Source organism: Vulpes vulpes, chromosome 15, assembly GCF_048418805.1.
Source record: "Vulpes vulpes isolate BD-2025 chromosome 15, VulVul3, whole genome shotgun sequence".
In the NCBI taxonomy this organism is placed as follows: Eukaryota; Metazoa; Chordata; class Mammalia; order Carnivora; family Canidae; genus Vulpes; species Vulpes vulpes.
In genome coordinates this window covers 28,283,011-28,309,947 of record NC_132794.1, presented here as the reverse complement: position 1 = coordinate 28,309,947, position 26,937 = coordinate 28,283,011, and the positions used below count along the sequence as shown (strand labels likewise).

The following is a 26,937-nucleotide window of genomic DNA, read 5'->3' as shown; positions in this document are numbered from 1 at the left end:
TGGAAAAAAATGATCATACTGTAGTATTCAGTATAAAAAAAAAGACATATTTGCAGTTAGATCCTAATTTTGCTAGGTAAAAAGGAGTGTGTACAAGAAGAAAGAGGAAGGAAACAAGGAGGCAGAGGAAAAGGAGGAAACATAGTTGTAGACCAAATAGTAAATGTGAACATCCTTGGATGATATAATTATATATGATTCTCATATATATGAGACATTTTCTACAGTGAGCAAATATTCCATTTTAATTTTGAAAAGAGAAACAAAAGTTGATTTAAAAGTCTCTGTGTCCCTTGTGTCTGAAACAGTTCAATCCCAAAGTATGATCAAAACTATTAGCAAAGAATTGTTAACAGACAATAAACTCTTTGGCCAGGCTTACATAGACAGATTTACCATGAATATATCAGCCATGTTTTATATTCCTTCATGAAAAATGCTCTAATTCAAGTATGTAAATACTTGATGCATCAATATTTCATGTTGTTCTCCATAGACAATGATGTTGATAAAGGGAATCAAGAATTACAATTTCATTGCCTTCTGAACAAGTTGGAAACAACTTCTCTAAGACTGTAGTCTTTATGCTGTTACTGAACTCTGGTACTTTCCTGTCTTCATGCTTTCTAAAGCACTCTCTCCCCACTCATTGTCTGCAATATCTCCCATTCAAATGCTTCCTTGCTTCCCTTTCTGTACACTCAAGTATATAAGTATCCGACTCTACAGGACTTATTCCTCAGAGCTGTAAATATGCATTAGACTCCTCCAGTATTCTGCAACTTCCTTGAGAACAATAATAATGCTATTTTATCTTGAATACCCATTGTTTGGTGAAATGCCTGAATAAGTCTCATTGGTGCTAAGTAATACTGTTGAATAAATGAACTCAAAGGCTAAGAAAGCATGTCTTATAAAAATAAATGGATCATACAGGTATGTGTGTTGTATATATGCACATACATACACTATTTTTTTTTAATATTTTACCCATTTATTCATTAGAAACACAAAGAGAGAGAGAGAGAGACAGAGACACAGGCAGAGGGAGAAACAGGCTCCACGCCGGGAGCCCGATGCGGGACTTGATCTTGGGATTCTAGGATCACATCCTGAGCCGAAGGCAGACACTTAACCGCTGAGCCACCCAGGCATTCCCATACACTATTTAAAGTGATTTAAAGCAATAAACTATTATAAAATAACTATTTATTCTTATAACATTGTCAATTAGTACTCAAAATCAAGTGGAAAAAACTTGTTTCTCTTAATAAAAGATGAGCCTTTGTGTAAATGAAGAATTTGAAGAATTTGAAATCCTAATTTGTTTTATTTAATACTCTTCTTTGAGTGACTGAGGAGTTGAGAAAAGGGGGAAAAAATGAAAATAATTGATGCTCACTCATCACCAGTTCCATCCAGCTACTAAATTATTGGCAATGCCTTTAATCATTTTAAGAAAATTAAATTTGTAAGGATCTAATATTAAAAATACGTTTATCTCAAAATTATAAAAATTTCCCTCACTTAGAACTCAGAATATTATTGCCACAAATGGCCTTAGTATTTCATGATGAAGTCTTTATATTACGTCAGCACATAGGTTCTCAATATTTTATCATAATATACTGCATTTACTGTTATTTTCTTTGTGGCTTTCAAGGTTTTAAATAAATCTTTAAATCTATCAAAACCTCACTTATTATGAGTTATGACTAATTTTTATATTTTAATGTCATTTTTAGATTTTAAACAAAGATTTATAACAATGTTGTAAAATTATATACATCACTTCCATTGTTTGCAATGCTAATGTGCAAATAAATATATAAGCATGCAGAGACTTTTCCTTAGTTTGCTTTAATGGTTGAGTAAGTTTGGACGTCGCGGTATATGCAAGCCTGAAGCTCATTACACAATAGATTTAGTCAATTCAGGTACTGTAACGACCTAGACTATGACAATAGTGAATGCTAGATATACCAACTGTGCCTCCTGAAATTCTAATGATGTCGTCAGTAATTAGTCTAAACTTAAACCAAATTGTTCTAAGTCTAGGCACGATAAAAAAAAAAAGTGCCTCTTTTATTTCATCACTAGACATGGTACCCATGAGCCTTTTGAAAAGTTACATTATTTAATAGATTTCTAGAAGTCTAGCATAGCAGGTTGGAAACTACAATTTTAATTGTAGCATACACCATCATATCATTCTTTTATTTAACAGAGAATGAATGAAAGTTAAATAGAAGATTAAGTAAAGGGGCATCTGGGTGGCTCAGTGGTTGAACATCTGCCTTTGGCTCAGGTCGGATCCTGGGATTCTGGGATCGAGTCCCACATCAGGCTCCCCATTGGTAGCCTGTTTCTCCTTCTACCTATGTTTCTGCCCCTCTCTCTCTCTCTCTCTCTCTGTGTCTCTCATGAATAAATAAACTTTAAAAAAAAAAAAGTCTGCTTCTATTATCTGTGAGATTTGTGGCTGGGAGTGGTTCTCTGAAATACTGAAGTTGGGTCTCTCTCTACTGACAGAAGTTACCAGATATTTATTCACATCACTGTGAAGACAATGTTGCCTGAAAATCAGAGAGAATTAGAAGGCAAGGTAGTTTGAGAAGAACACTGGAATGAGAAAGTAAGAAGGGAAAAAAAGTTTCTCCTAATGTTTGTAGTCCCTAGGTATATATGACGTAAATAAGATAGTCGACTTCGTATTCAGCATCTTCTTCCATAGAATGAATGAATTAAAGTATACACCTGAGATTCTTTTAACATTTAACATTTTAAGGCTCACTGGATAGAAAATTTACACCATTTGTATTATATTTCAAAGTAGATGCTCAAGAAAACAAACATTTAATTTATGAAAGAAAAGAAATACTAAATTATACTTACTCATAGAGACTTGGTTCTTCAACCTTTCCAAACTGGTTTAATAATTTAAATGTAATATAGGCATCCTTCATGGTTTTATCTAGAAGAGTTATACTGAGAAGAAAATAATAGGCTATAAAACAAAAATATAGAATGCAATTCACATTATTATTTTCCTTATTTTTGATTCCTATGCAATTATACATGTATGTAATCTAGGCACATATTATATATGCACATAATATTGAGGGGCACTCATTTGGTACATAAGTAATATATTTAACTTTTTGTCAATATTTAACTAGACTTTAAAGTGGGGAATGAGGGCAGCCTGGGTGGCTCAGCGGTTTAGCACCTTAGCGCCGCCTTCAGCCCAGGGTGTGATCCTGGAGATCCGGAATCGAGTCCCACGTCAGGCTCCCTGCATGGAGCCTGCTTTTCCTCTGCCTGTGTCTCTGCCTCTCTGTCTCTCCCTGTGTCTCTCATAAATAAACAAAATCCTTTAAAAAATTAAATAAATAAAATAAAATAGGGAATGAAAAAGCCTGCCAGAGAGTCAGAGGTATGGTAAAGGGTTGGCCAAATAATTAGGGAATACTATCTTGTTTGCAAACTAAAAAAAAAGAAAAAAAAAATCAGAATTTAGGTCAATGAAGAAGCTTTTCTTTTTCAGTTACATAACTAAAGTAAATATGATAAGGTTCCTTAATTTTCTGATGAATAGTCTAGGTAAAATTGCTTAACAAATATAATTCCCAATTTCACTGGTTGTTTAGGAATGACTGGAAAATTAAGTATTTCTATATATACCAAGCTCATAATTATTCTTAATCAAAATGGCCCAGCTTAAAATTGATACAGTAAAATTTCCACAGGCAAAGATGCTGAACTCACCCCTGTACTCAATATTGTCTGAGCTAGACAGAAAGTTCTGACTCCCCATGAGTTTTGTTTTTTTTTAAGCACAAGAAGTATCTATTAGGAAACATGTAGTTCAAATAATTACTGAGGGCCAGAGAACAAGGTCCTGCCAGAAACACCACCCAAAAAATCGCAGCCCATAACTGCTTCAAGATCCTACTACCCACCTGCAAGCAAGAGCTAGAAGATTAGCTGATAAAGCAAGTTTAAGATACTTTCATTTCTATTATGAGAAGATGTTGATGCATCTGGAGGGAAAATACCCAAAGGATTTAAATTCACAGCAAAGAGATATTTTTAAGTCCTCACTAAGCCTATCCCACTTACCATCTAACATCAATATCCAATTTTCTTCCTATACTTCAAGTATGATGCTATTATTACTTAGATGCCCATCCCCAGTCCCAACAACAGCCAAGCAGACTACATTTTGCTGCAATCCAGTGTAAAGTGATACCCATTGCTTTAGTTCTATCCCAATCCTGATGTGATATTATAACTTATGGACTAGAATATATTCTCCATCTCCATCATATCTTATATAAAAGAGGTAGGCACTGGTCCCTATACTGTGAACCATCTCTTAGAAGAAAATGTATAACAGAACATGGGATGTATGAAATTTTCTTATAAGAAATATATGTACTAAAATCGTGCATGCTAGCTGTTAAACATTGCTACTAAACAGGCAAGGGTAACTTATTGTTTTATGCCTGATGCTTATCACTGCCTCAAATAAGGTAATGTATATATCGCCAGACTTCATCAATTTCTAACACAAGAGAGTAAAGGACAACTTCTTACTTTAAAGTGACTTCTCGGGATCCCTGGGTGGCGCAGCGGTTTGGCGCCTGCCTTTGGCCCAGGGCGCCATCCTGGAGACCCGGGATCGAATCCCACATCGGGCTCCCGGTGCATGGGGCCTGCTTCTCCCTCTGCCTGTGTCTCTGCCCCTCTCTCTCTCTCTCTGTGACTATCATAAATAAATAAAAATTAAAAAATAAATAAATAAAGTGACTTCTCAAAAAAATAAAATTAAAATAAAATAAAGTGACTTCTCAGGGACACCTGAGTGGCTCAGCAGTTGAGCTCCTGCCTTTGGCTCAGGGTGTGATCCCAGATTCTCTGGTTGGAGTCCCACATCGGGCTCCTTGCATGGAGCCTGCTTCTTCTCCCTCTGCCTGTCTCTGCCTCTCTCTCTGTGTGTGTCTCTCATGAATAAATAAATAAAATCTTTTATTTTTTTTATCTTTTAAAATAAATAAATAAATACAGTGGCTGCTCAGCTTCAGACAAAATACTTTGTTACACCTCACCCCCAAAAGCAGACCTTCAGACTCTCCAATGACTTCTGGAAGCATGACATATTGAGATGTTACAGAATAAGCCCACCTCTTATTGTACATGGAAATAATGAGTGTGCGATCCATAAATTAAATACACAACCAAGCTCAGATAAAGGTAGGGAAAATATCAGGAGACAGAAATGAAGAGAAAGTAAAGGTAAAGCTTAAGAAGGACTGAAGCTCTGAAATCGCTGCAGGAATTGAGAAGTGAATGTGGGGAGACTGAGGCTCTATGGAAGTGTTAACTTCCACACACAGGAGACATGATGCTGAGTGACAGAGTGGAAATGAAAGTCTCTGCACAGAGCTGGAGACCTTAATTTTCTGCTTTGTCATTCAAAGGGAGACCTGGGAAATTCTTCTTACTGGTTGGCTATGAGTCTTAGATGGGGGAAAAATGTTCCAAGACTAAATAAAACTCCAGGTAACATGGAAATTTCTTTTTAAGATTTTATTTATTTATTTATTTATTTATTTATTTATTTATTTATTTGAGAGAGAGAGGAACAGGCTCTGCTCTGAGCATGGAGCTGGACACAAAGCTTGAGATCATGACCTGAGTGGAAATCAACAGTCCCATGCTTAACCGACTGAGGCACCCAGACACCCTGATAACATGAAATTTAAATTAGCACTCATCACTTGGTAAAGATCCTCCTTACCCCTCCAAATTACATTAAAAATGCTCCAAGATTATGCTACATAAATTCTGAAAGAAACAAAATCCAACTTGCTCTGAAGAGAGAATTTTGTGCTTTTTTTAAACTTTTTTAAAGATTTTATTTATTCAACAAGGAAGGAGAGAGTGGAGGGGAGCACAAGCCAGGGGAGCTGCAGAGGGAGAGGAAGAAACAGGTTCCCCACTAAGCAGGGAGTCTGAGGCAGGGCTCAATCCCAGGATATGGAATAATGACCTGACCCAAAGGTAGACACTTAACAAGTTCAACCACCCAGGTGCTCCAAAGAGGGAATTTTGAAGAGCTGACTACTGAGAGTTTTCTATATTAAAAGAATACATGAGTCTTCATTTTGAAATAGCACAAATATTTTTCTTTAAGAGGCTTAAAGTGACCCTTGAGACTAGAAAATGATAACAATAAATCATGAATAAGTAGATTAATTAATTAACTAATCCAACCAGAAGAAAACTATAGATTATCTGCAGGCAATAATTACGCCAACAATAAATGAAAAAATAAATTTATCTGCAAAGAAAATTTATGTCTTCAAAGTGCTGAGTGAAAATACTCTCAGTCTAGAATTCTATCTTGAATTAAATTTGCATTCCAGAGTAAGGAAAAGATAAGGACATTTTCAAGGAATAAACAAACTGAGAGAGACCACTAGTAACAAGTCATTAAGGATATATTTCAGTAAGTTAGGAGTTAAACCCAGAAGGCAAAAGTTGGACAAGGGAAAGAGGACAAGATAAAAGGTAGAAAACTAAAATTGGTAAATATAGTGAACATTTGTTATAATGGTAACATTCATAATAAATACTGATTGTTAAGTAACAAGTGAAATGAAATATTACAGAACATAATATTTAAGACAGAAAAGAAGACAGGTTTCAAAGGCTGTATGAGATACAAACTGTTGTGATAGAATATGATAGAATCAGATAAAATTGGGAGGCAAAATGCAAATTTTTGCATAAAGCAAAAAGAAGCAAGTTACCAGGAAAATATAAAAGTCCTGAACCATTATACATCTAAGAAAGCAGAGCCTCAGAATACATAAAGTTAAAATCTAAACAATGTGGCTACCTGCTTAAAATAAAAAAGATTTACATTAGGACTCAACTTCCAACATAATACATAAAATGAACAGGATATGATTGAAAATTGCCCATTAGGGCAGCCCAGGTGGCTTAGCAGTTTAGTGCTACCTTCAGCCCAGGGCGTGATCCTGGAGACTCAGGTTCGAGTCCCACATCGGGCTCCCTGCATGGAGCCTGCTTCTCCCTCTGCCCGTGTCTCTTTCCCTCTGTCTCTCTCTCTCTCTCATGAATAAATAAATAAAATCTTTTAAAAAGAAAGAAGAAAGAAAGAAAGAAAGAAAGAAAGAAAGAAAGAAAGAAAGAAAGAAAGGAAAGAAAGAAAGAAAGAAAGAAAGAAAGAAAGAAAGAAAGAAAGAAAGAAAATTGGCCATTATACCAAGAACAAAGAAAACCACAACTTTGGTGAGAAAGGACAATGAATTGATGCCAACACTGAGATAAATCAGATGCTGGGATTATCTGACAAGGATTTCAAAAAACCAGTTAGAGCCTCTTGAAAAAATGAATAGAAAGATCTGAGCAAAGAAATAGAAGCTATAAAAGAAAACAGGGTAGAAATTACATAAATGAAAACTACAGTAATATATATATAAAACTCACTGCATGTACCTGATGGTAGAGTGAATGATAGAGGATAGAAATCAGTGAATTTGAAGACAGATCAATTGGCCACTCAAACTCAACAATGGAGAAAAAAAAGAGCGAGAGGGAAAATATGAACAGGGCCTCAGACACTTATGCGACCATAGCAAAAGATGTCATATGTATGTTATCATGTCAGGAAGAAAGAAAATAAATTGGTATTAAAGAATATTCAAAGAAATGATGGTCAAGGACTTTCTAAATTTGATAAAGAAAACCAATATGCACATTCAAGAAGCTGAGTGAACCTGAAACAGGATAAACCCAAACAAATCCTCACCAAATCATCATAATTAAACTTCAAAAAAGAAAAAAAAAATGAAAGCAGCCCAAAACAAATGATGCATTACACAAATTTGAGTCACAATGGATTTTTTTTATCTGAAACCATGGAGGCCAGGATTTTTCACACACTGTGTGGCACATTTTTCAAAGGCCAAAAGAAAGAGCTCAACTCTAAGCCTTATATCCAGTAATACTATCCTTTGAGAATAAAGAAGAAATAAAGGCACTCTAAGGCAAAGAAAAACTTAAATAATTTATTTCTTTTTTTTTTTGTATATGTTTTTATTGGAGTTCGATTTGCCAACATAAAGCATAACACCTAGTGCTCATCCTGTCAAGTGCCCCCCTCAGTGCCTGTCACCCAGTCACCCCATACCCCCACCCACCTCCCTTTCCTCTACCCCTTGTTCATTTCCCAGAGTTAGGAGTCCCTCATGCTCTGTCACCCTCTCTGATATTTCCCACTCATTTTCTCTTCTTTCCCCTTTATTCCCTTTTACTATTTTTTATATTCCCCAAATGAATGAGATCATATAATGTTTATCCTTCTCTGATTGACTTACTTCACTCAGCATAATACCCTCCAGTTCCATCCATATTGAAGCAAATGGTGGGTATTTGTCGTTTCTAATGGCTAAGTAATATCCCATTGTGTATATAGGCCACATCTTCTATATCCATTCATCTTTCGATGGACACCAAGGCTCCCTCCACAGTTTGGCTAATTGTGGACATTGCTGCTATAAACATTGGGGTGCAGGTGTCCTGCCGTTTCACCGCATCTGTATCTTTAGGGTAAATCTTCAGCAGTGCAATTGCCGGGTCATAGGGTAGTTCTATTTTTAACTCTTTAAGGAACCTCTACAGTTTTATTAGCAGACTCAATTCCTTAAATATTGTAAGAAGGAATTTCTTCAAACAGAAAGGAATTGAAATCATCTCAAAGCATCAAAAACAGAGGGTAAATAGCAAGGGAAGACATTTATAAACATACAATAGATTATCCTTTTCCTCATGAATTTTATATATTTGATGATTGAGACAAAAATTATCATGCAATCTGCTACTCAAGACAATGATACTTTAAAGTGGGGAATGTAAAGAAACCTAAATGCAAATCAAAGTCTCACACTTCACATAAAATGTTGATAACAGTAGACTATGAAAAATCATATGTGCTTATTGTAATTATGGTAGGCCTCCTCAAATATGTCCATGTCCTAATCTCTGGAACCTGTAAATATGTAAGCTTCAATGGCAAAGCAAAATGGAATTAAAATTGCTAATCACCTGCCCTTAAAATAGGAAGATTATCTGATTTATCCAAGTGGGAGCAATGCAGTTAAAAGGGTTGTAATTACAAAGCAGAAGAAAAAGAAGAGAATCAGAAAAAGAGATGTGATGCAAAAGGATTGAAAGGATGCAGTGAGAGTGAGTGAAGACACAACCCACCACTGAGGAAGAAGAGGCCGCAGGCCAAGGAACGTAGACAGCCTCTAGAAGTTCAGCGTCAAGGAAACAGATTCTCCCCTGGAGCCTCCAGAAATACAGGCCTGCTGACACCTCAATTTTTTCAGTGACACTTGTGTCAGTCCTCTGACCAGAACTGTAAAGATAATAGATTTTAGCTTTTTTAAGCCACTAACCATGTGGTAATTTGTTGTGGTCATGACAGAAAATGAATACGTATTTTGGTGTGAATAATTACCTTGAACATATTGTTAGTGGAAATGTAGATGGTTAACAACTTGCTGATGAGGCCTCAGAATGAAAGGACGTGTTATTGAAAACTGGTAGAAAAAGAATACTTGCTATATAGTCACAGAAAGCTTCACAGAATTATGTCCTGAAATTATATGGAAAGCAAAAGTTGTAAATAAAGAAATTGGACATTTAGCTGAGGGGATTTTCATGCTAATAGGGCTTCAAAATATGGCCTTGTTTCTTAGTGGTTTTTATGGTGAAATGTGAGAGGAAAAATGTAAACTGAGATGAAAGTGTTAAAAACAAATCCGGACCTAATGACTTAAAAAATCCTTATCCTATCAAGTTTGCAAAAGATACTAAAACTAAGAGATTCACTATCAGGAAATCATGCCCCAGAGAAAAATCTAGGAGTGTGACTAGACAATCTTCTGCCTTAGAAAGGTAAAAAAGTCAGAGTATTCAGTAACACTAAAGGCTCTTAGGAAAGATTAAGTATGTGGTTATTAGATTCCCTCCGCCATCTCAGTAGAAGCCCAAAATAGAGATAGGATTATCTACAAAAGATATTTGGAAGTTCCTCTTGTCTAATGGAATGAATCTCTGACATAGATGGACATCTACAAGGTTTTTGACAATGTTGTAGTAGCATAAAGGCTGTCAGCTTGGACTGAAGGAGACAAAGTACAAAACGAAAGAATGTTGTGGGGCCCTCAGAATTTTTCCAGCAAGAAACAGGCTATTAGAACTATTCATCTGTAAACATAAGTTACCATTTATACAAAATAATAAAAAAGAAGAAAAAGAAAGAAAGAAGAAAGAAAGAAAGAAAGAAAGAAAGAAGAAAGAAAGAAAAAGAAAGAAAGAAAGAAAGAAAGAAAGAAAGAAAGAAAGAAAGATGACTCTAAGTTGCTAGAACACAGAGCTGTGAACCCATGGAGCAGAATTCAGGGGGAATAAGCCACAGGGAATTTTTTCCAACTCTTGATTCCAAATGGAATTTGCCCTATTGGACTATAAAGCTGCTTCAGGGATGCGTGGGTGGCTCAGCGGTTGAGCGTCTGCTTTTGGTTCAGGGTGTGATCCTGGAGTCCCGGATCAAGTCCTGGATCAGGTCCCTCATCGGGTTCCCCGCAGGGAGCCTGCTTCTCCCTCTGCCTATGTCTCTGCCTCTCTCTCTGTCTCTCATGAATAAATAAATAAAATCTTAAAAAAAAAAAAAAGGAATTTTTTTTTAAACTACTTCAGACCATCGACTCCATTTCCTTTTCTATTTTTTTTCCCCCTTTGAACAGGAATGTCTATGACTAGTATCCTATGTCTGTCTCACCAACGTATTTTTGGAACAGACAACTTGATTCTTGAGTTTCATAGACCCACAAATGGAAGTATTTGTGCCTATGGATGGATTCTACCTAGAGACTTACCCAAATGTGATTTAGATTTGGAATTCAATGATATGATTTGGAACTTTTTATCTGATGATATTAGATGAGATTTTTTACTTTGAATTGATATTGTAATGAGTTGATGGTGTTGGAGACCAACAGAATCTTATTGACATATATTGAACACTCCACCCAACAAAAGCAGAATACACATTTATTTCAAGTGCCTATGAAATATGCACCCAAATCAACTATATCCTGGACTGGTTTTTTTTTTTTTTTTTAGTCAACAAATTTAAAAGAATTGAAATTATACATAATTTGTTTTCTAAACATAATGACTCTAAATAATATAATCAACAATATAAATCAATAATAGAAGGACAAGAAGAAAATCTCTAAATACATGGAATTAAACAACATGCTTGTAAATAACCCATGGTTAAAAAACCTACAGGTAACAAACAATGCTTTCTTCTAAGATTGGGAATAAGGCAAGATATCTGTCTTCATCATACTTATTTAACATAGTATTAGAAATTCTAGACACTGAAATAAGAAAAAGAAATAAATGGTGTACAGATTAGAAAGGAAGAAGTTTCTCTTTATTTGTAGATGATATGATTGTTACATAGGAAACTCTTAAGAAATCTATTTTTTAAATCCAAGAAATAATAAGTGAATTCAGCAAGGCCCCAAGAAAAAAGCTCACTACAAAATATTCAATCCTATTTCTACATACTAACAATAGACATGGGGATATGAAATTTTTAAAATATCATTTATCATCACTCAAAAATTTAAAAAAATACTTAGATATACATGTAACAAAAGATACACAGGGCCTATACGCTGAACATTACAAAATACTGATGAAATAAATCAAAGAATCAAAGTAAATGTAGAGACATGTTTATGAATCAGAAGACTCAACATGGTAAAGATGTCAGTTCCCCCAAAATTGATCTATAGGTTTAATGCAATTCCTACACAGCCAAAGTTTTGTAGACATAGACAACCTTATTTTAAATTTTTATTGAAAGGCAAATATTCTAGAATATCTAAATATACATGACAAAGAAGAATGAAGAAGAAATAATCATTCTATCTGATAAGTCTATAGTATTAGCCATAGTAATTAATAATGTGTCAATTGGAAAAGGGATAAGCAGATAAATCAATGAAACAGGAAAGAGAATGGAATCTAGACCCAATAGAAATATGCTTAAACAAATATGCTTAACTGATTTGTGATAAAGCTACAAAAGCATTTCAATAAAGCAAAGATAGTCTTTCAACAAATGATGTTGGAGCAAATGAATGTTTATAGGCAAAAAAAAAAAAAAAAAAGAACCTCAACCTAAACCCTACATACTATACAAAAACTAAACCACTAATGAAATACAGACTTAAATGTATCACATAAAACTATAGAATTTTTAGGAAAAAAAAAATTAGGAGAAATCTTCAAGACCTAGGACTCAGCAAAGAGTTCTCAGACACCAAAAACATGTTCTGTGTAAAGAAAATGATACATTAGATCTCATCAAAAGTAAACACTTTTGCCCTTGCAAAAGCCCTTGTAAAAAGATGAAAAAGTAGTTATGTTACAGACTGGGAGAAAATATTTGCAAACCAAATATCCAATAAGGACTACTATAAAAATATATGAAAAAAAAAAACCCTCAAAACTCCACACTTAAAATTCAGTTGAAACATGGGCAAAAGACATGAACACATTTCACCAAAGAAGATGTACAGAAAAGAGATTCATTGTTATAAGCCAACAGGGCAACAAAGATTAAAACCACAATAAGGTATCACTATCCACCTATTAGAATGATTTTTTTTTTTTTTAATGATGACAATACCAACTGCTAGTAAGAAATCCGAGAAATCGGATCACTCATACTTTGCTGGGGAGATTGCAAAATGGTACAGGATACTGAAAAACACTTCATCAATTTCTTATAAGGCTAATTAATTAGCTTATGACCCAGCAATTGCATTCCTATGCCTTTAAAAAGGAGAAATAAAAACTTAAATTCACATAAAAACTTGTATATAAATATTCATAGCTTTATTTATAATAGCCAAAAACTAAAAACATCCCTAATGTCTTTCAAGAGATGAACAATTAAACAAGCTAAAAAATCAAGTCCTTTGAATTTGACCCTAACAAATTTCAGAGTTCCTTGAAATTATGTGATGGAATTGGATGAGGTAGGAAGAACATTTTGGAGAAAATACAAATTAGTATATAAAACTAATCATTTGTTCATTTGTTGAAAATGTTAACTTACTACAGAATGGACTTGTGCCACTAGTATCCAAAAACACAGTGGTCTTGAGAAATTGTTTTTCTTTTCTTTCTTTTAAAACATCTTTCCATAGCTCAGCTTGATAACCTAAGATTTGAGAAAGAAAACATTAGAAACTAGATTTCCATCAAATAGCACACAAAGCTTTCAAACCACTAAATGAACTAAATAATGTATTACAATAATAATAATTTATGATTTCTGTAACTTAAAAACCATCTGTCAAATAATTTTATATTCCATTCATTTTAATTACATAATAAATCAAATTCAAGATTCATAAACAAATCCACTCCCTAGAAATCTTATCAGAGCTGAGCATACTCCATATGGCTACAATCCATTTGTAGCAATTTTTACTATTATATCATAAACTCAAAATTTTACTTTTTTTTAAGATTTATTTATTTATTCATGAGAGATACACAGAGGCAGAGACACAGGCAGAAGGTGAAGCAGGCTCCCTGCGGGGAGCCCAATGTGATATTCCATCCTGGAACTCAGGGATCACGCCCTGAGCCAAAGGCAGATGCTCAACCGCTCAACCGGAGCCATGCAGACATCCCCAGAATTGTACTTGCATCTCCTTTTAGTAAATTCAGTAGAATAAAATGATTAGATAAAACAAATACAAAATTTAGTTCCATGAGCATAGCTCCCAATTCTCCTACATATACACATGCATACAGATAGCATGTGCATGTGCATACATTATAAATGTGTCATAAAGATAGCATCTATATACATTACATATTATATATGTAATATATATATATATTCCAGATACATACATTATCAGCATATTTGAAATACTAGCACATACACATATATTTAAAATGTTTCCTACTTTATGTATTTGTCTGTTCTTACATTACTACCTCCAAATTTGAAATTTGAATATAGTAGGAAGAACACTAATCCTTCTATTCACACTGGGTCACAATTTTCTCAATTATACAGAAAAGCAATGAGCCCAGAAAAGCAATTCCTAACATAAGATCTGAAGAAAAAGAATCCCACAAGACGTCTTCTGGACAAGAAGGGGTCTATGAGAAATTAAGTCTGGCAAAATCTGCATTTTGCCCTCCTCTCCTAGCAATTCTCTATGCATGTTAGTATAAACCTCCTGCTGAAGAAAACTGCAGAAAGCTGTTTAATTCAACCATTGTAATTGCTTCCCATTTCATTGAGCCCCTTTGGCTTTGGAAACATTTCTAGCAGATCCTGATCATGGCACTCATAAGATGTTAGTGCTGGGATGACATGCTTGGGATCTGGTAATCTCTTTAGAAAATCCAAAGCAAAAAAACGGCCTCTAAGATTCTTTCCAGCTCTACTGTTCTATTTTTATGTGGATTCTTTTTTTTTTTTTCCTCTCTATAATTTCTCACAGGCAGGCTGTAGTTATCGAAAGTTGAAATACTTAGCTGCTTTTGCCAAGCTTTATGAGTTTGGAAGGTGTGAACCATGTATGATTCATGTCTACTTGCTAATAGCAAATGAAAAGCTGACTATGGTTTACACCTCTCCACTTGCTCCTAAGACTTTCCATAAAAATTAAAACCTTCAGTACCACTAAGAATGTACAAGTCTTAAAAAAAAATGCATAGTCTCTTTCTTTGGTGGAAAAGTAGAAATATAGATGGATGATAGATAGTGAGACCTCTTTACAAAACAAGAACAAGGATCATCATAAGACCACCAAATTTGCATGCTACATTGAGCATAGTTGGTTAAATTCCATTGAGCAGTTGATTAAACTCTTTTCACTAAAAACCTCAAAAGTACTACATAGGAAATAAATTATTTTCTCTGGTTGTTCCACAGGTAATTTGTCCATAAAATGCTAACATGTTCACAAGAAAATATGAAAGTTTTCCAGCAAAATACTAATAATTATTTATTCATTTTCCACAAAAACTTATAATAATTATAACAATCTCACTTACCTAGCCTAGGACATGATTTTTCCTTGAACTTCTCACAGTTTACACATAAACCAGCTTTGAAATCTTCATATGAAGAACAAGGAAATGAAATAAAATTGCAGTTTGTTTCCAAAGATGCCATGAACAAGTGAACTGCTCTCTGGTGGTTGCATTTAATAAATTCAATTCCTTAAGTGTTAAAAATCAAGCAAAAGAACTGTAGATGTATTAAACTGTAGATTTATTAAACCAAGTTTAAATAAATTAGAGAAAAATTAAGTTCTATTCAATACTACATACTTGTGGATATTAAAGTGTTGACTATAATACACAATTTTATCTCAAGGAACTAAATGAGTAGTACCATTGAAAATTTAAATGTAATATGCATTTACATGACATTTATTTTTAAAAATTTCTGAAGTAATAACTACCACAGGAAAAAATGTTTAATTTCAATCATTTGACCACCTCTACACACACAGTGCTACCATACTTAATAACTATGTTTTCCCTTCTAACCTCACATCCCCAACATTTCTACTCACTGTCAGGGAGGACTATGAAACCAGGAAACAATAAAACTTTTATTGTGTCCTTTTCTTTCCCAATCTTCTCACATCCTTATAATCTTTGACCAAACTTCTCTAGCTGCTGTGGTCTTTAGTGGTGTGTTACTTAACTAGGTGTCACTGTAGACCTCAAAACACTGCTTCCCATGACTCTGAAGTGAGCCAAATCCACACCTGGAGCAGCTGCTTGGCTATTTTGTAACAATCAAGTACAAGAGATTATGAATCTGTGCTTGTATAATATTATAGTTATGGTAAAGATTAAATCCTGAGACCAAACTCATGTTACATGCTACTTTGGCCGTATGTGCTTCTTCACTGACTTAGACCTTCTCCTAATGTTTAAAATGCTGAAATAAAGGTGCACAAAAAAAATAATAATAATAATAAAATAAATAAAGGGGTGCTTGGGTGGCTCAGTCTCTTAAGTGTCTGCCTTCACCTCAGGTCATGATCCCAGGGTCCTGGGATTGAGCCAGAGTTGGGCTCCCTTCTCAGCAGAGAGTCTGCTTCTCCCTCGGCCCCCGCACCCCCCCATGCTCCTGAGAATACCTGTGTGTGCCTTTGCTCTTTCTCTCTATCAAATAAATACATAAAATTTTATTTTTTATTTTTTTTAATTTTATTTTTAAAAATTTTTTTAAGATTTTATTTATTCATGAGAGACAGAGAGAGAGAGGCAGAGACACAGACAGAGGGAGAAGCAGGCTCCTCGCAGGGAGCCCGATGTGGGACTCCATCCTGGAACTCAGGGATCACTCCCTGAGCCAAAGGCAGACAGACACTCAACCACTGAGCCACCCAGGTGTCCCCAAATGAATAAATAAAATCTTATTTAAAAAATGATGAAATGACACTATTGAAACTAATGTAATAGGTCTCACCATGACAAAATGGGATATGTACTGGTAAACTTTATGAACTGAGAAAAATCCAATTAAGCCATTTTTTACCAATAACTCTCCTGACTCACGAGCAAGGATGATCAAAATCTTGCCCACAAGTTAAAAAGGAAAAAAGTAAAGTAAATTCTTTTCCTTTCATCATTTGAAATTCATAATTCATTCAAAAATACTATTGGTATACCTGAAAAAATGGATTTAGGACAGCCAGGTTGCTTTTTTCCTCCATTTGGATAAAAATCTATATGTCCCAAGGGTTCTTTAATGCCTAAACCTATGAAGAAAAACACTCAAGAATCACAAACTGAATATAATTGAGTCAACAGCACTTTTACAAAATAAAATATCCTATAAATTCCATTGAAAGTGACTCTTAAAATTTGAATTGAAAATAAAATAAATTCTATTTTTACAAAGATGCATTTTTCTGGTATTAATGTCTCAAATTAATTCCTCATGAAAATTATATGTCATCAATTTAACATATTTACCAGTCATCAATTTACTATGGGTCCATCACAGTCCTTTGTGCTACAAATATATAAATAAAAAAGAAAAACAGAGCAAAACTCCTTTTGATGGTGGAAACTATATCTTACTGGGAAGAAGACATAATACACAAGTGAAAATATAGTATGTCAGATAATAATAAGTACCACAGTGAAAACACCAAGTAAGAGGACAGTAAGTGCCTAGTGGGGGTGGTAGGTTGCACTTTTAAGTAGTTTGGTTAGACAATTGTCCATTGAGGATGTAGTCACACAATGATGTGAAGGATGTGAGTGAAACAGTGAGCCAAGCAGAAAATTGAGCATACCTAAAGGATTCAAAGAAGCCCAGTTACCTGGAGTATAACATGCAAGAGGAAGCACTGGGGGAAATGAAGCCAAGTCATTTGTGATCTTTTAGGCCAGTGTGATGATTTGCTCACACTCTGGATACAGCCAAAGACTTAGTACTAGATTTCACTAACTGGAAATACCTAAATATGCTGCATCAGCTGGAACAAATTCAGCCAGAGTAACATAAATGTGTAGCTATGACTTAAGGGCTTCTGTGTATCTGTGGATCCTCAGAACCCCAGTGGTAATAATGGGACCATTATTACCAATATGGGGGCTATAACCCAGGGAAGTCATGGGGATGAAAGAGGGTAGGTAGCAAGCTCAGAATACTCAGGAATGTGATTAGATATAAAAATTTTGCTCCCACGTAAAGTTGCAATGCTTTGGCTTAGGGCACAAGACATTTTCTACAACAGAATAAACTCTTGAAAGTGACCAGCAATAGATTTACATAACAAAGATAAAGACTAAAGACAGGTCTGACAGTAAGGATTAATATGCAGCCACAGGATTCAGTGTTAGTATGGAACAGGACAAGATAACTGCTAGTGAGGTGTTGGCAGAGCATGAGAACACTGGGCCTGTGTGAATAATGGGGGAGGGGATTCAGCGTGTAAGGAAAGGCAAAGAACAATTCAAATGACTTCAGTGGAACTCCTTAGAATCCAGGGAAGCACAAGACTGATTGATTGTGACAGTGGTGAGGATATGCTAGCCAATCTCTCTTTACATACCATCACCTGCTTGCATTCTCCTAAATATGACCAATATATATATATATATATATATATTTTTTTTTTTTTTTTTAAATTTTGGAAATCTTTACAGTTTCCTTATGTCTGAACTCAACATGGAGTTCCAAGACTAGGGGTTCCAGGTTGGAAACATCATTTTCTCCAATTTGCCACTAAGGTAGAATCAAGCCAAGAAGGCTCCTCAAGAACTGGGGAGAAGCAAAAGACATTTATATTAACTTACAAGCAGCCCTTTATTCAGGCATGTCTTTTCCCCTTTACCAGATGGAGGGGCCGGGCATTTTGGTCTGTTTAGGTCATTCATTCCCTTGGTTTCAAGGAGGGTAAGGAGAGTAGATACGGCTTTTAAAATTTAGCCACTTAGCTATCATGTCTATGTCAAGAAATAGCACCTAGAAACTCTTAGTATGCTCTTACCTAATCACCAGCTTCCCTTTTCCATTAAAAATAACATCTTATAACAAAATAATTTTTTTGCTATTCTTTACCTTCCAAGGATGCCTCCCAAAACATTATAGTTTATTTTTGCCCATTTGGGAACTATATATAAATTGACTCGTTTTTCATGTATACTTTTGCATATGCTTTTATTTTACTTGCTTTTTTATAATAATCTAAATTGGGTGTGAATCATTATCCATTTTTCTATGTTGCAGAATTGGTTTACTAATGTGACATTTTATGTAGAATTTTTGCATCCATGGTTATAATAATGTCCACAAATTTTCTTTTCTATAATGTCTATCTCAAGTTTTGACATTTTTAGGATGGCTTTTAAAAAAGGTTATAAACAGTTTCCTACATTTTATTATTCTCTGAAACCATTTGTGTGAAAATGGTCTTATTTCTCCCTTAATTATTTGGCAGAAAAATCTGCCTAAGATTTACTTTCTTGGAAGTCTTTAAATTACAGTTTGTATTTCATTAATAATTATAGAACTATTCAAATTTTCTTTCTTAATCTGTCAGTTTGGTAAATGCTTTTTGCTTCTTCATAAAATTTTTCTATTTTATATACAATAAGATCACATATTTTCATATTTATTTTCATAATATTCATTATATCATAATATGATCGATTTAATACCTGTAGTATCTGTAAAATGATATTTTTTATTTTAATTTTTTAAGATTTTATTTATTTGAGAGAGAGAGAGAGCACAAGTGGGGGAAGGGTGGAGGGAGAGGGAGAAGTAGGCTCCCCACTGAGCAGGGAGCCAGACACTGGGCTCTGGCTCCATCCCAGGAATCTGAGATCATGACCTGAGCCAAAGATAAATGCTGAACTGAATGAGCCACCCAGGTGCCCTTTTTTTAATTAATATTCATTATGCTTTCTCTCCTTATTCTATTTTTTTCTCCCTAAGAATATATTAATTTGGAGGGTGATATATAAAGTTTAAGCATTCTGTATTCCTTCATTTCATGGAAAGAAGGTAAAAATGCAATGATTTACAAGCCCAATGTAAAGGGTTTCAGAAATACTTCCCATATTCAATGTATCAGGAAACTTGCCATAAGAAAAGTGACTCCAAATTACCAGTTTATTTTTCTGGAATTTTTCTAGCTTCTGGATGTTGGACTGTAATTTTTCCCTGTTAGCCCAGCAAAAATGTTAGTCCAAATCATCCAATTCACAATTTTGAAAGGCCATATAGCTTTTTTAAAATATACAATCAAATATGGTAAAAAAAAAAAAAAAAAAAAAAACCTACGCACTCATGGATTAGTATTTAAGGAAAAGACAGTCTGCCAAATATATGCTAACCCCAAGTATCTCATTCAGAAATTCCTTGAGAGAAGGGACATGCAGTATCAATATTCTGTGTCTCTCATTTGTTGATGGTCATGAAAAGATCATTCAAAGGTGCCAACCATGTGGCCTATAGTGGTAAGTTAGATCTGATAGTCTAGGTTGTCAAAAGATGTTGATAGTGAAAAAACAATAAAAACAGTTTATTAGGAAAAGCCAAAAATGCAAACAAGAACAATAAAAAGTATGAAGAGCTAATTCAAAGGCCATAGGCAGAACTGAAGTTGAGAGAGGTTTCAGAAGGAAGAGCTCAGACAAAGAATCACAGTGCAACTGGGCAGTAGGTGTACTGTGTGTGGGAATGCTAACCTGATAGAAAGGGATAAAGCAACAAAGTCTTGACAGGCTGAGTTATCACATTAGAACTATGAACCTTTAGGCACTAACTACCCGTGATACATAGGTGAAGTTTGATTCCAAAGAAGGAGCAGAACAATAGGCTCAGCCTCCAGGCACACAGACATAAAGGTTGAAAAATTGTCCTCTGTGGGATTTATGGCATTTATAGCTCTCACAAAGGCATTGGTAGGGATCACCACATGGTAAACTCAGAGGACTATGGGAGCAAATAAATTACTTGGACTAAAGAGAAAAGAAATCTGAGGAAATAGGGAAATCAGAACAGTCTTGGCATCACTTCCTCCTTTCTCCATGGTAGTGCCATATCCTCTCTGTGCCCGCAACCACAACACATGTAAATTATCAGCTGATCAGAGCAACAAACACATGAAGCACAGACTCTGGAATCATACAATTTTGAATTCTGGCTCTGCCACTTCCTGACCTTGTGACCATTGTCCCTAGCTTCCCCATCAATAAAAAGAGGATATTTACTTATCTCATGAGGACTTGGGAGAATTTCATAATTAATTCACATAAAGCATCTAAAACACTGCCCAAGGTATAGGAAGTGCTCAACAAATATTAATATCATCAATTTCAAATGAGGAAGGGGCTCAGAGACAACTTTTCTTGAAAGTATCTGTCCTGGGGCACTTGGGTGGCTTATTGGGTTAAGCATCTGCCTCCTGTTTAGGTCATGATTCCAGGGTCCTAGGATAGAGCCCCAGTCAAGCCTTAAGTTGGGGAGCCTGCTTCTCCCTCTCTCTCTGCACTTCTCCCTCTTCCCCTGCTCATGCTTGCTTTCACTCTACTCACACTCTCTCTCAAATAAATAAATAAAATCATCCAAAAAAAAAAAAAAAACAAGAGTCTGTCCAAAGCACTCTGGCCCAAGCTATCAATAACCTGTTAGACTGTTAGATTATTTTTAGGAAGATAATTAAAAACAATACAGAAACTATTTCCCTACCTTTAAGGGAAAGTATTCTCTATCTGTATCTGAAATGCTGTGTTCTGTTCTAGTTGGTACACATCACAAGGAGAACATGAGTGGAGAGAATGGTAAAGCTAAATACAGTAGAAACATTAAGCATGGGAGAAACTGTGATCAAAATTGTCAATAGTATGAACAAGATGAAGTATTTTTTATCAAGTTTCAATTTTTTAGGATGATATGACAGCCCTTGAAACCTGAAGGAGGTAAGCTGCAGGCAAAAAGTGCCATTTGACTCCAGAGGATATCACAAACTAAGAAATAGCCCTTGTGGGAAATATAATCATTTTATCATTACAGACTCATCATCACTTTACCCACTACTCTTTCTCCTTTTATGTTCTCTTATTCCCCAATGTCTTACATCTTTTCCTTTCCAAATAATTAAACAATAAATCCTACATTGTTACCATTGGTATCAGAATGGATGACATCAACAAATTTAGCATCAGTGTAATCTAATCTAACATTAGATGGTCTTCCAGAGAATTTTGGCCCAGCAGGATCAAGACCTGAAATTCAAGAAAGAAACTGTCAGTCGATTAGTCAATTCCTACAACAATGGTTATTAGATCAGATATTTGCATTATTATATTATAAGCACATCAATATAGTTTTAGCTTAAACTTGTGCAAAAAATTAATATTAAGAGAAATTAAATTGAATGAGTAGCAAATACCTTCATTAATTGAACAATACTTTTTACCAATGTTTAGAGTTTATCAACAATCTAGTGTTAAGCTACACCTAGGGATGCCTCAACAAAATACTGTAGGGTTAATTGAACACCAATAAAAAATAAATTTATAAATTTAATTAATTAATTAATTAATTAATAAAATACTGTAGGGTTTTGTTTTATTTTGTTTTTTGTTTTAGTATTTTTTTTTAAGAAGTACTTAGGGATAAACCTGTAGTTTTTTTATAGTTAATAACAAATATCTACTACAGACCTGAGAAGAGGTAAAATGAATAATATCTTGATCCTGTCTTGATCCTCATGCTTTACTAGTTCATCCTAGATCTATCTATAGTTCTAAAATGATTTTTATTTTTTTTCTAAAATGATTTTTAAGTGCCAAATACAATTTGGGCTGTGGCATGAAACAAATTAGTATTTTATCCTTCATTTTTCACAAAAGTTCCCCATATACACACAAGAAAAGGAAAATCCATTAAGAGTTCCATGAAATATAGATATTATTGCTGGTGCATTTGAAAATTTAAATAGAAATTCTAGGCTCATGACCTACTAGCATGTGTCAAAAAAATGGGGGTGGGGACGAGGTAAAGTTTAACAACTTGAGAACATCTATTCAATGGAAGATAAAATCATCTCAAAAATGTTTTACCTGTTATTCTTCCAAGTTGACCTTGAAATATCTTTCCAACAAATCCACTAATATGAGCCCCTAAGCTCATACCTATGAAATGAAAATTATCAAGAGATGCTCCATACTTCTGCAAGTGAAAATACAATGTTATGATTTTCATTTTAGAAATCACAAATGCATCAATATTCTAGAATTCATTTTTTTCTCATTTAATATATTTCTGGGAGACAGAAAATGGGATTTTATAATTTAAAAAAACTATATCTTTGTTCAACATTTTCCATAAGATATCCGATTTTTCTCTATACATTTTTAGTAATGCCATTACATTTTTAAAAACCTTTGTTATCTTTTATCCAAAATAGTATATGCCAAATAATACATTTAGTTAAAGAATTTCATAATAACAGTAAAAGCACCATTAGGTATTACCTTGAATAAGTGCTTTGTAAATCTCATATTTAATATTCATATTAGTCCAATGAGGTATTTATTTTTATCCTATTGCCTAAAACAAGTCCTGGCATCTATTAAATGTTGAATAACATAGTTTGATAATGAGTTACCTGAAACCATATTTACTTATTACTGTCAGCGACAAAGATGGACTTCAAGTCCAGGCCTGTTTAACTCCAAAATATATAATAATCTACCTACTTGTTTTTTCTGGTCAGATTATGTCAAAATCACCAAGAAGACTGAAACAGTGTGAATCACCATCATTTCAGAGATGACAAAATGAAACTTATGAATTTTAAGTATGATCATAGCTTCCCAGATCACAAGCTGGAGAATCATGGAATCTATTCCTCCAAGCATAAGTTTTAAACACCAATTAGAGGCCTGTAAAGATGTAGGATATTTGCTGTCAATGAGTAACTAAACCCAGGCTTTCCAGACACAGGGTATTAATTTTCTTCAAATTTCTCAGGGCAATGCCCAGAAACTTGAGGGAGAATCACTCTCAACTTTAGTGTTATTGAGCTTTTCTTCCTTTTTCCTACATATAAAGCCTTTTCCTAAATTTCTATCTTTAACATTCATATTTCCCACACTTTGAAATACATGTTTATTAGAGAAAAGGCCACTGCTGTAAGCAACAATCAATTATGCAATGTACAAACTATAAGACCAGGTGAATCAATTAACTCCACTGTCTCTCTAGAGAGCTGGTTTGGTTTCATCCAAATTTGAGGAGGTAAAAATTATATTGATCTTGATTTCATTCAATGATTATCATATACCAGACACTGAAAGAATTAATTTCATTTAATGCTTCTATAAAATATTCTTGTAAAGTTTGGTTATCTCAAATGTATAGAGATAAACAAATGAGGCAGAGAGATTAAGCAATTATTCAAAGTCATACAGAGTATAAGGGATAGATTTGGTCTATCTTCCAGTCTGACTCTTGACAATTATATGTAACTGCTTCTTGGATCTATTAAGCTTGCTTAATTTCAAGAGCACTTTGGAAATTCAGCACAACACAATTCAAAGCAGATTTCAAGCCCAAGAATGTTCCAAATCAGAAATCACCCTTCTTTCTCTCAAGTGCTCATCACGACTACGTTTCTCTCTAGAACAGACACTGATATCTATATGGGTTGGTGTAGTAAGTATAGATCATTCAAACCGCAGATGACTTAAAACTGGCCCAAATTTATGGCTCATCCCAACAGTGGACCTAAATGCTAGACAAATCTGAATGGTACAAAGACCTGTCTCCAAGGCTGGCAGAAGTATGCTACTTTTCAAGATCTTTTTCCCTCACTTTTACCAATTCACATTTGATTAATTATAAATATATTAGCCATATCTTAGAAAAGATACCTAAAGAACCTAACGATTATATAGTTTATCCCCTTGGTCCACTACCTTAATATCAAGTCAGTATAGGTAGAGTTAAAAAAAAAAATAAAAATCTTAAAAGATTTTAAGGCAAAACATAATAACCAAGTCTTTAAGATCATTTTTTAAAAATAAGACAGTTCATATCTAGGTATGGAATTTATCCATTCACACAGGAAAAGATGGCTGTAAATGAAAGCATATCAAAGCAATAATCCTTAATATGTATAGGAAAAAAGTATTTATCTTATTACCACTTTGTGGTATTACATAAAATATTGTATATATAATGCATAAAATTCTTACCAAAAGATTCCGAATGTACCCACTCAGACTCCAAGCAACTCTTCTGGTGTTTTTAACTGCTCTGCTGTAAAGAAAAGTTGTAGCACCCCGGTTCCAGTCTACTACAATTATATTCATATCCTCTCGATTCAACAAAGTCCTTAGGAAGTTCTGAACCCATGAGGGAGTGGAACCTGTTGGTCTATATCCATGAATAAGCCAGACCGTTTTCTTGTTTGTACTGAAATTAACATTAAGTGAACCATTCTGCTCAAACAGTGGCTCAGCACAGTTGAGGTTGTTCCTTGTATATAGCATCAAAGCAATCTCCATTTGGGGAATAAACAAATCTTTGAGGGAATCCATTAGACTTAGCTGAGAGAAGTGAAGGCATGGTCTTTTACTCTCTGAAATGAGAAAAAAAAAAAAAGTCAGTCAAGATGATTCCTGCAATAGTATTTGATACAATTCCTATTGCTATTAAAAATAACAGATTTGAATTTAGAGGGAAGATTTTATTTCATTAGTGTTTCAACATAATACTCTGGAGCAACTACAATGTTTAATGCATTGATTATGTTTAAAAAAAAAAGACCCTTTGAAGAAGCATCCAAAATTTTTAAATAAAATATAGAAAGAAAAAATAAAATAAAATAAAATAAAATAAAATATAGAAAGAAATGTGATGGTTTAAAATTAAGAATTACTTTTTATCTCTACAAAAGAGAAATGGTGTGACTAAAATCATTAATTTTGTTAGTAAAGGGGCGCCTGGGTGTCTCAGTTGATTAAGTGTCTGCCTTTGGCTCAGGTCATGATCTCGGGGTCCTGAGATCTGGCCCCACATCAGGCTCCCTTCTCCGTGGGGAGTCTGCTTCTCCTTCTCCCTCTGTTTCTTCTCCACCAACCCTCCCCACCCCCACTATTTGTACTCTCTCTCTCAAATATATATGCACAACAATAAAAGTAAATAATGAGCTTTAACAGAAATTCTGCAGAATATTTATATATGGATAATAATCATTCAAGAAAATATATCTAGTGATCAAATAAGTACAAATCAAAAAAATAAGGTATCACTTTTTCTCATCAAATTAAACAAAAAGTAAAAATCATCTTAATACTTCTAAGGGTATATGTAATAAATATTCATATACATGGATGCTGAGAGCATAAATTGATACAAATCCTTTTGAAATTAAAATTATATGGTAGGGATCCCTGGGTGGCGCAGCAGTTTGGCGCCTGCCTTTGGCCCAGGGCGCGATCCTGGAGACCCGGGATCAAATCCCACATCGGGCTCCCGGTGCATGGAGCCTGCTTCTCCCTCTGCCTGTGTCTCTGCCTCTCTCTCTCTCTCTCTCTGACTATCATAAATAAATAAAAATTTAAAAAAAATAAAAAAATAAAAAAATAAAAATAAATAAAATTATATGGTATACATATAATCTTAAAAGTAGGTATTCATCCTTATTTTCTTTTTAGAATTTATATTAACGAAATAAACAATTTTTATTAAATGTAAAGACATTAATAACAGGGTATGGATAATTGCACAAAAACTTAAAATACCTTAACTATACCAGATAGTATTCTCATCGATGTGTGCATCCTATGTGTCTGCCTATTTATTTACCTTCCTCTACCTACCTTCCGACCTACCTACTTATCTGTCTATCCATCTGTGTATCCTAGAAGGATGTAGGACAGAATGAAATAACTAGGCCAAATCAATAGCAATAGTCATAGCCAGGCATGAAAAAATGGCTGCTTTTTCATTTTCTTTTTCATAGATTCTCAGAATTGTAATTTCTCTCAAAATAAGCATATAATCCCAATTTTTTTTACAAAAGCATATTTGTACTTGTACTGTTTCTGGTAGTTTAACTTATTAAAAGATTTGGGGAAACAATTTGTCAATTGATATCAAAAATTCACAAAATTTTTAATATACTTCATGCCAATAATTCTACATCTAAGAATTTATCCTAAGAAAATAGTTATTTAAACATGTAAAAATAAACTAAAATATATTATTTTAGTACTGGAGAAATA

The 26,937-nt window shown here is 34.3% G+C and overlaps 1 protein-coding gene across 1 annotated transcript in view; it reads right to left on the bottom strand.

Annotated features, from left to right (window-relative positions):
* LIPI (lipase I) overlaps nt 1-25,260 on the bottom strand; it is a 40,348-nt gene extending 15,088 nt beyond the window's left edge. The window contains exons 1-6 of the mRNA XM_025995696.2: nt 24,904-25,260; nt 22,765-22,873; nt 21,823-21,924; nt 16,848-16,937; nt 15,211-15,378; nt 13,244-13,348 (exon numbers count right to left, since the gene is read on the bottom strand). Coding sequence (XP_025851481.1) covers nt 13,244-13,348; nt 15,211-15,378; nt 16,848-16,937; nt 21,823-21,924; nt 22,765-22,873; nt 24,904-25,248 — 919 coding nt within the window. The 5' untranslated portion in view covers nt 25,249-25,260. The remainder of the gene's footprint in view (nt 1-13,243; nt 13,349-15,210; nt 15,379-16,847; nt 16,938-21,822; nt 21,925-22,764; nt 22,874-24,903) is intronic.
* Nucleotides 25,261-26,937: the final 1,677 nt, after the last annotated feature.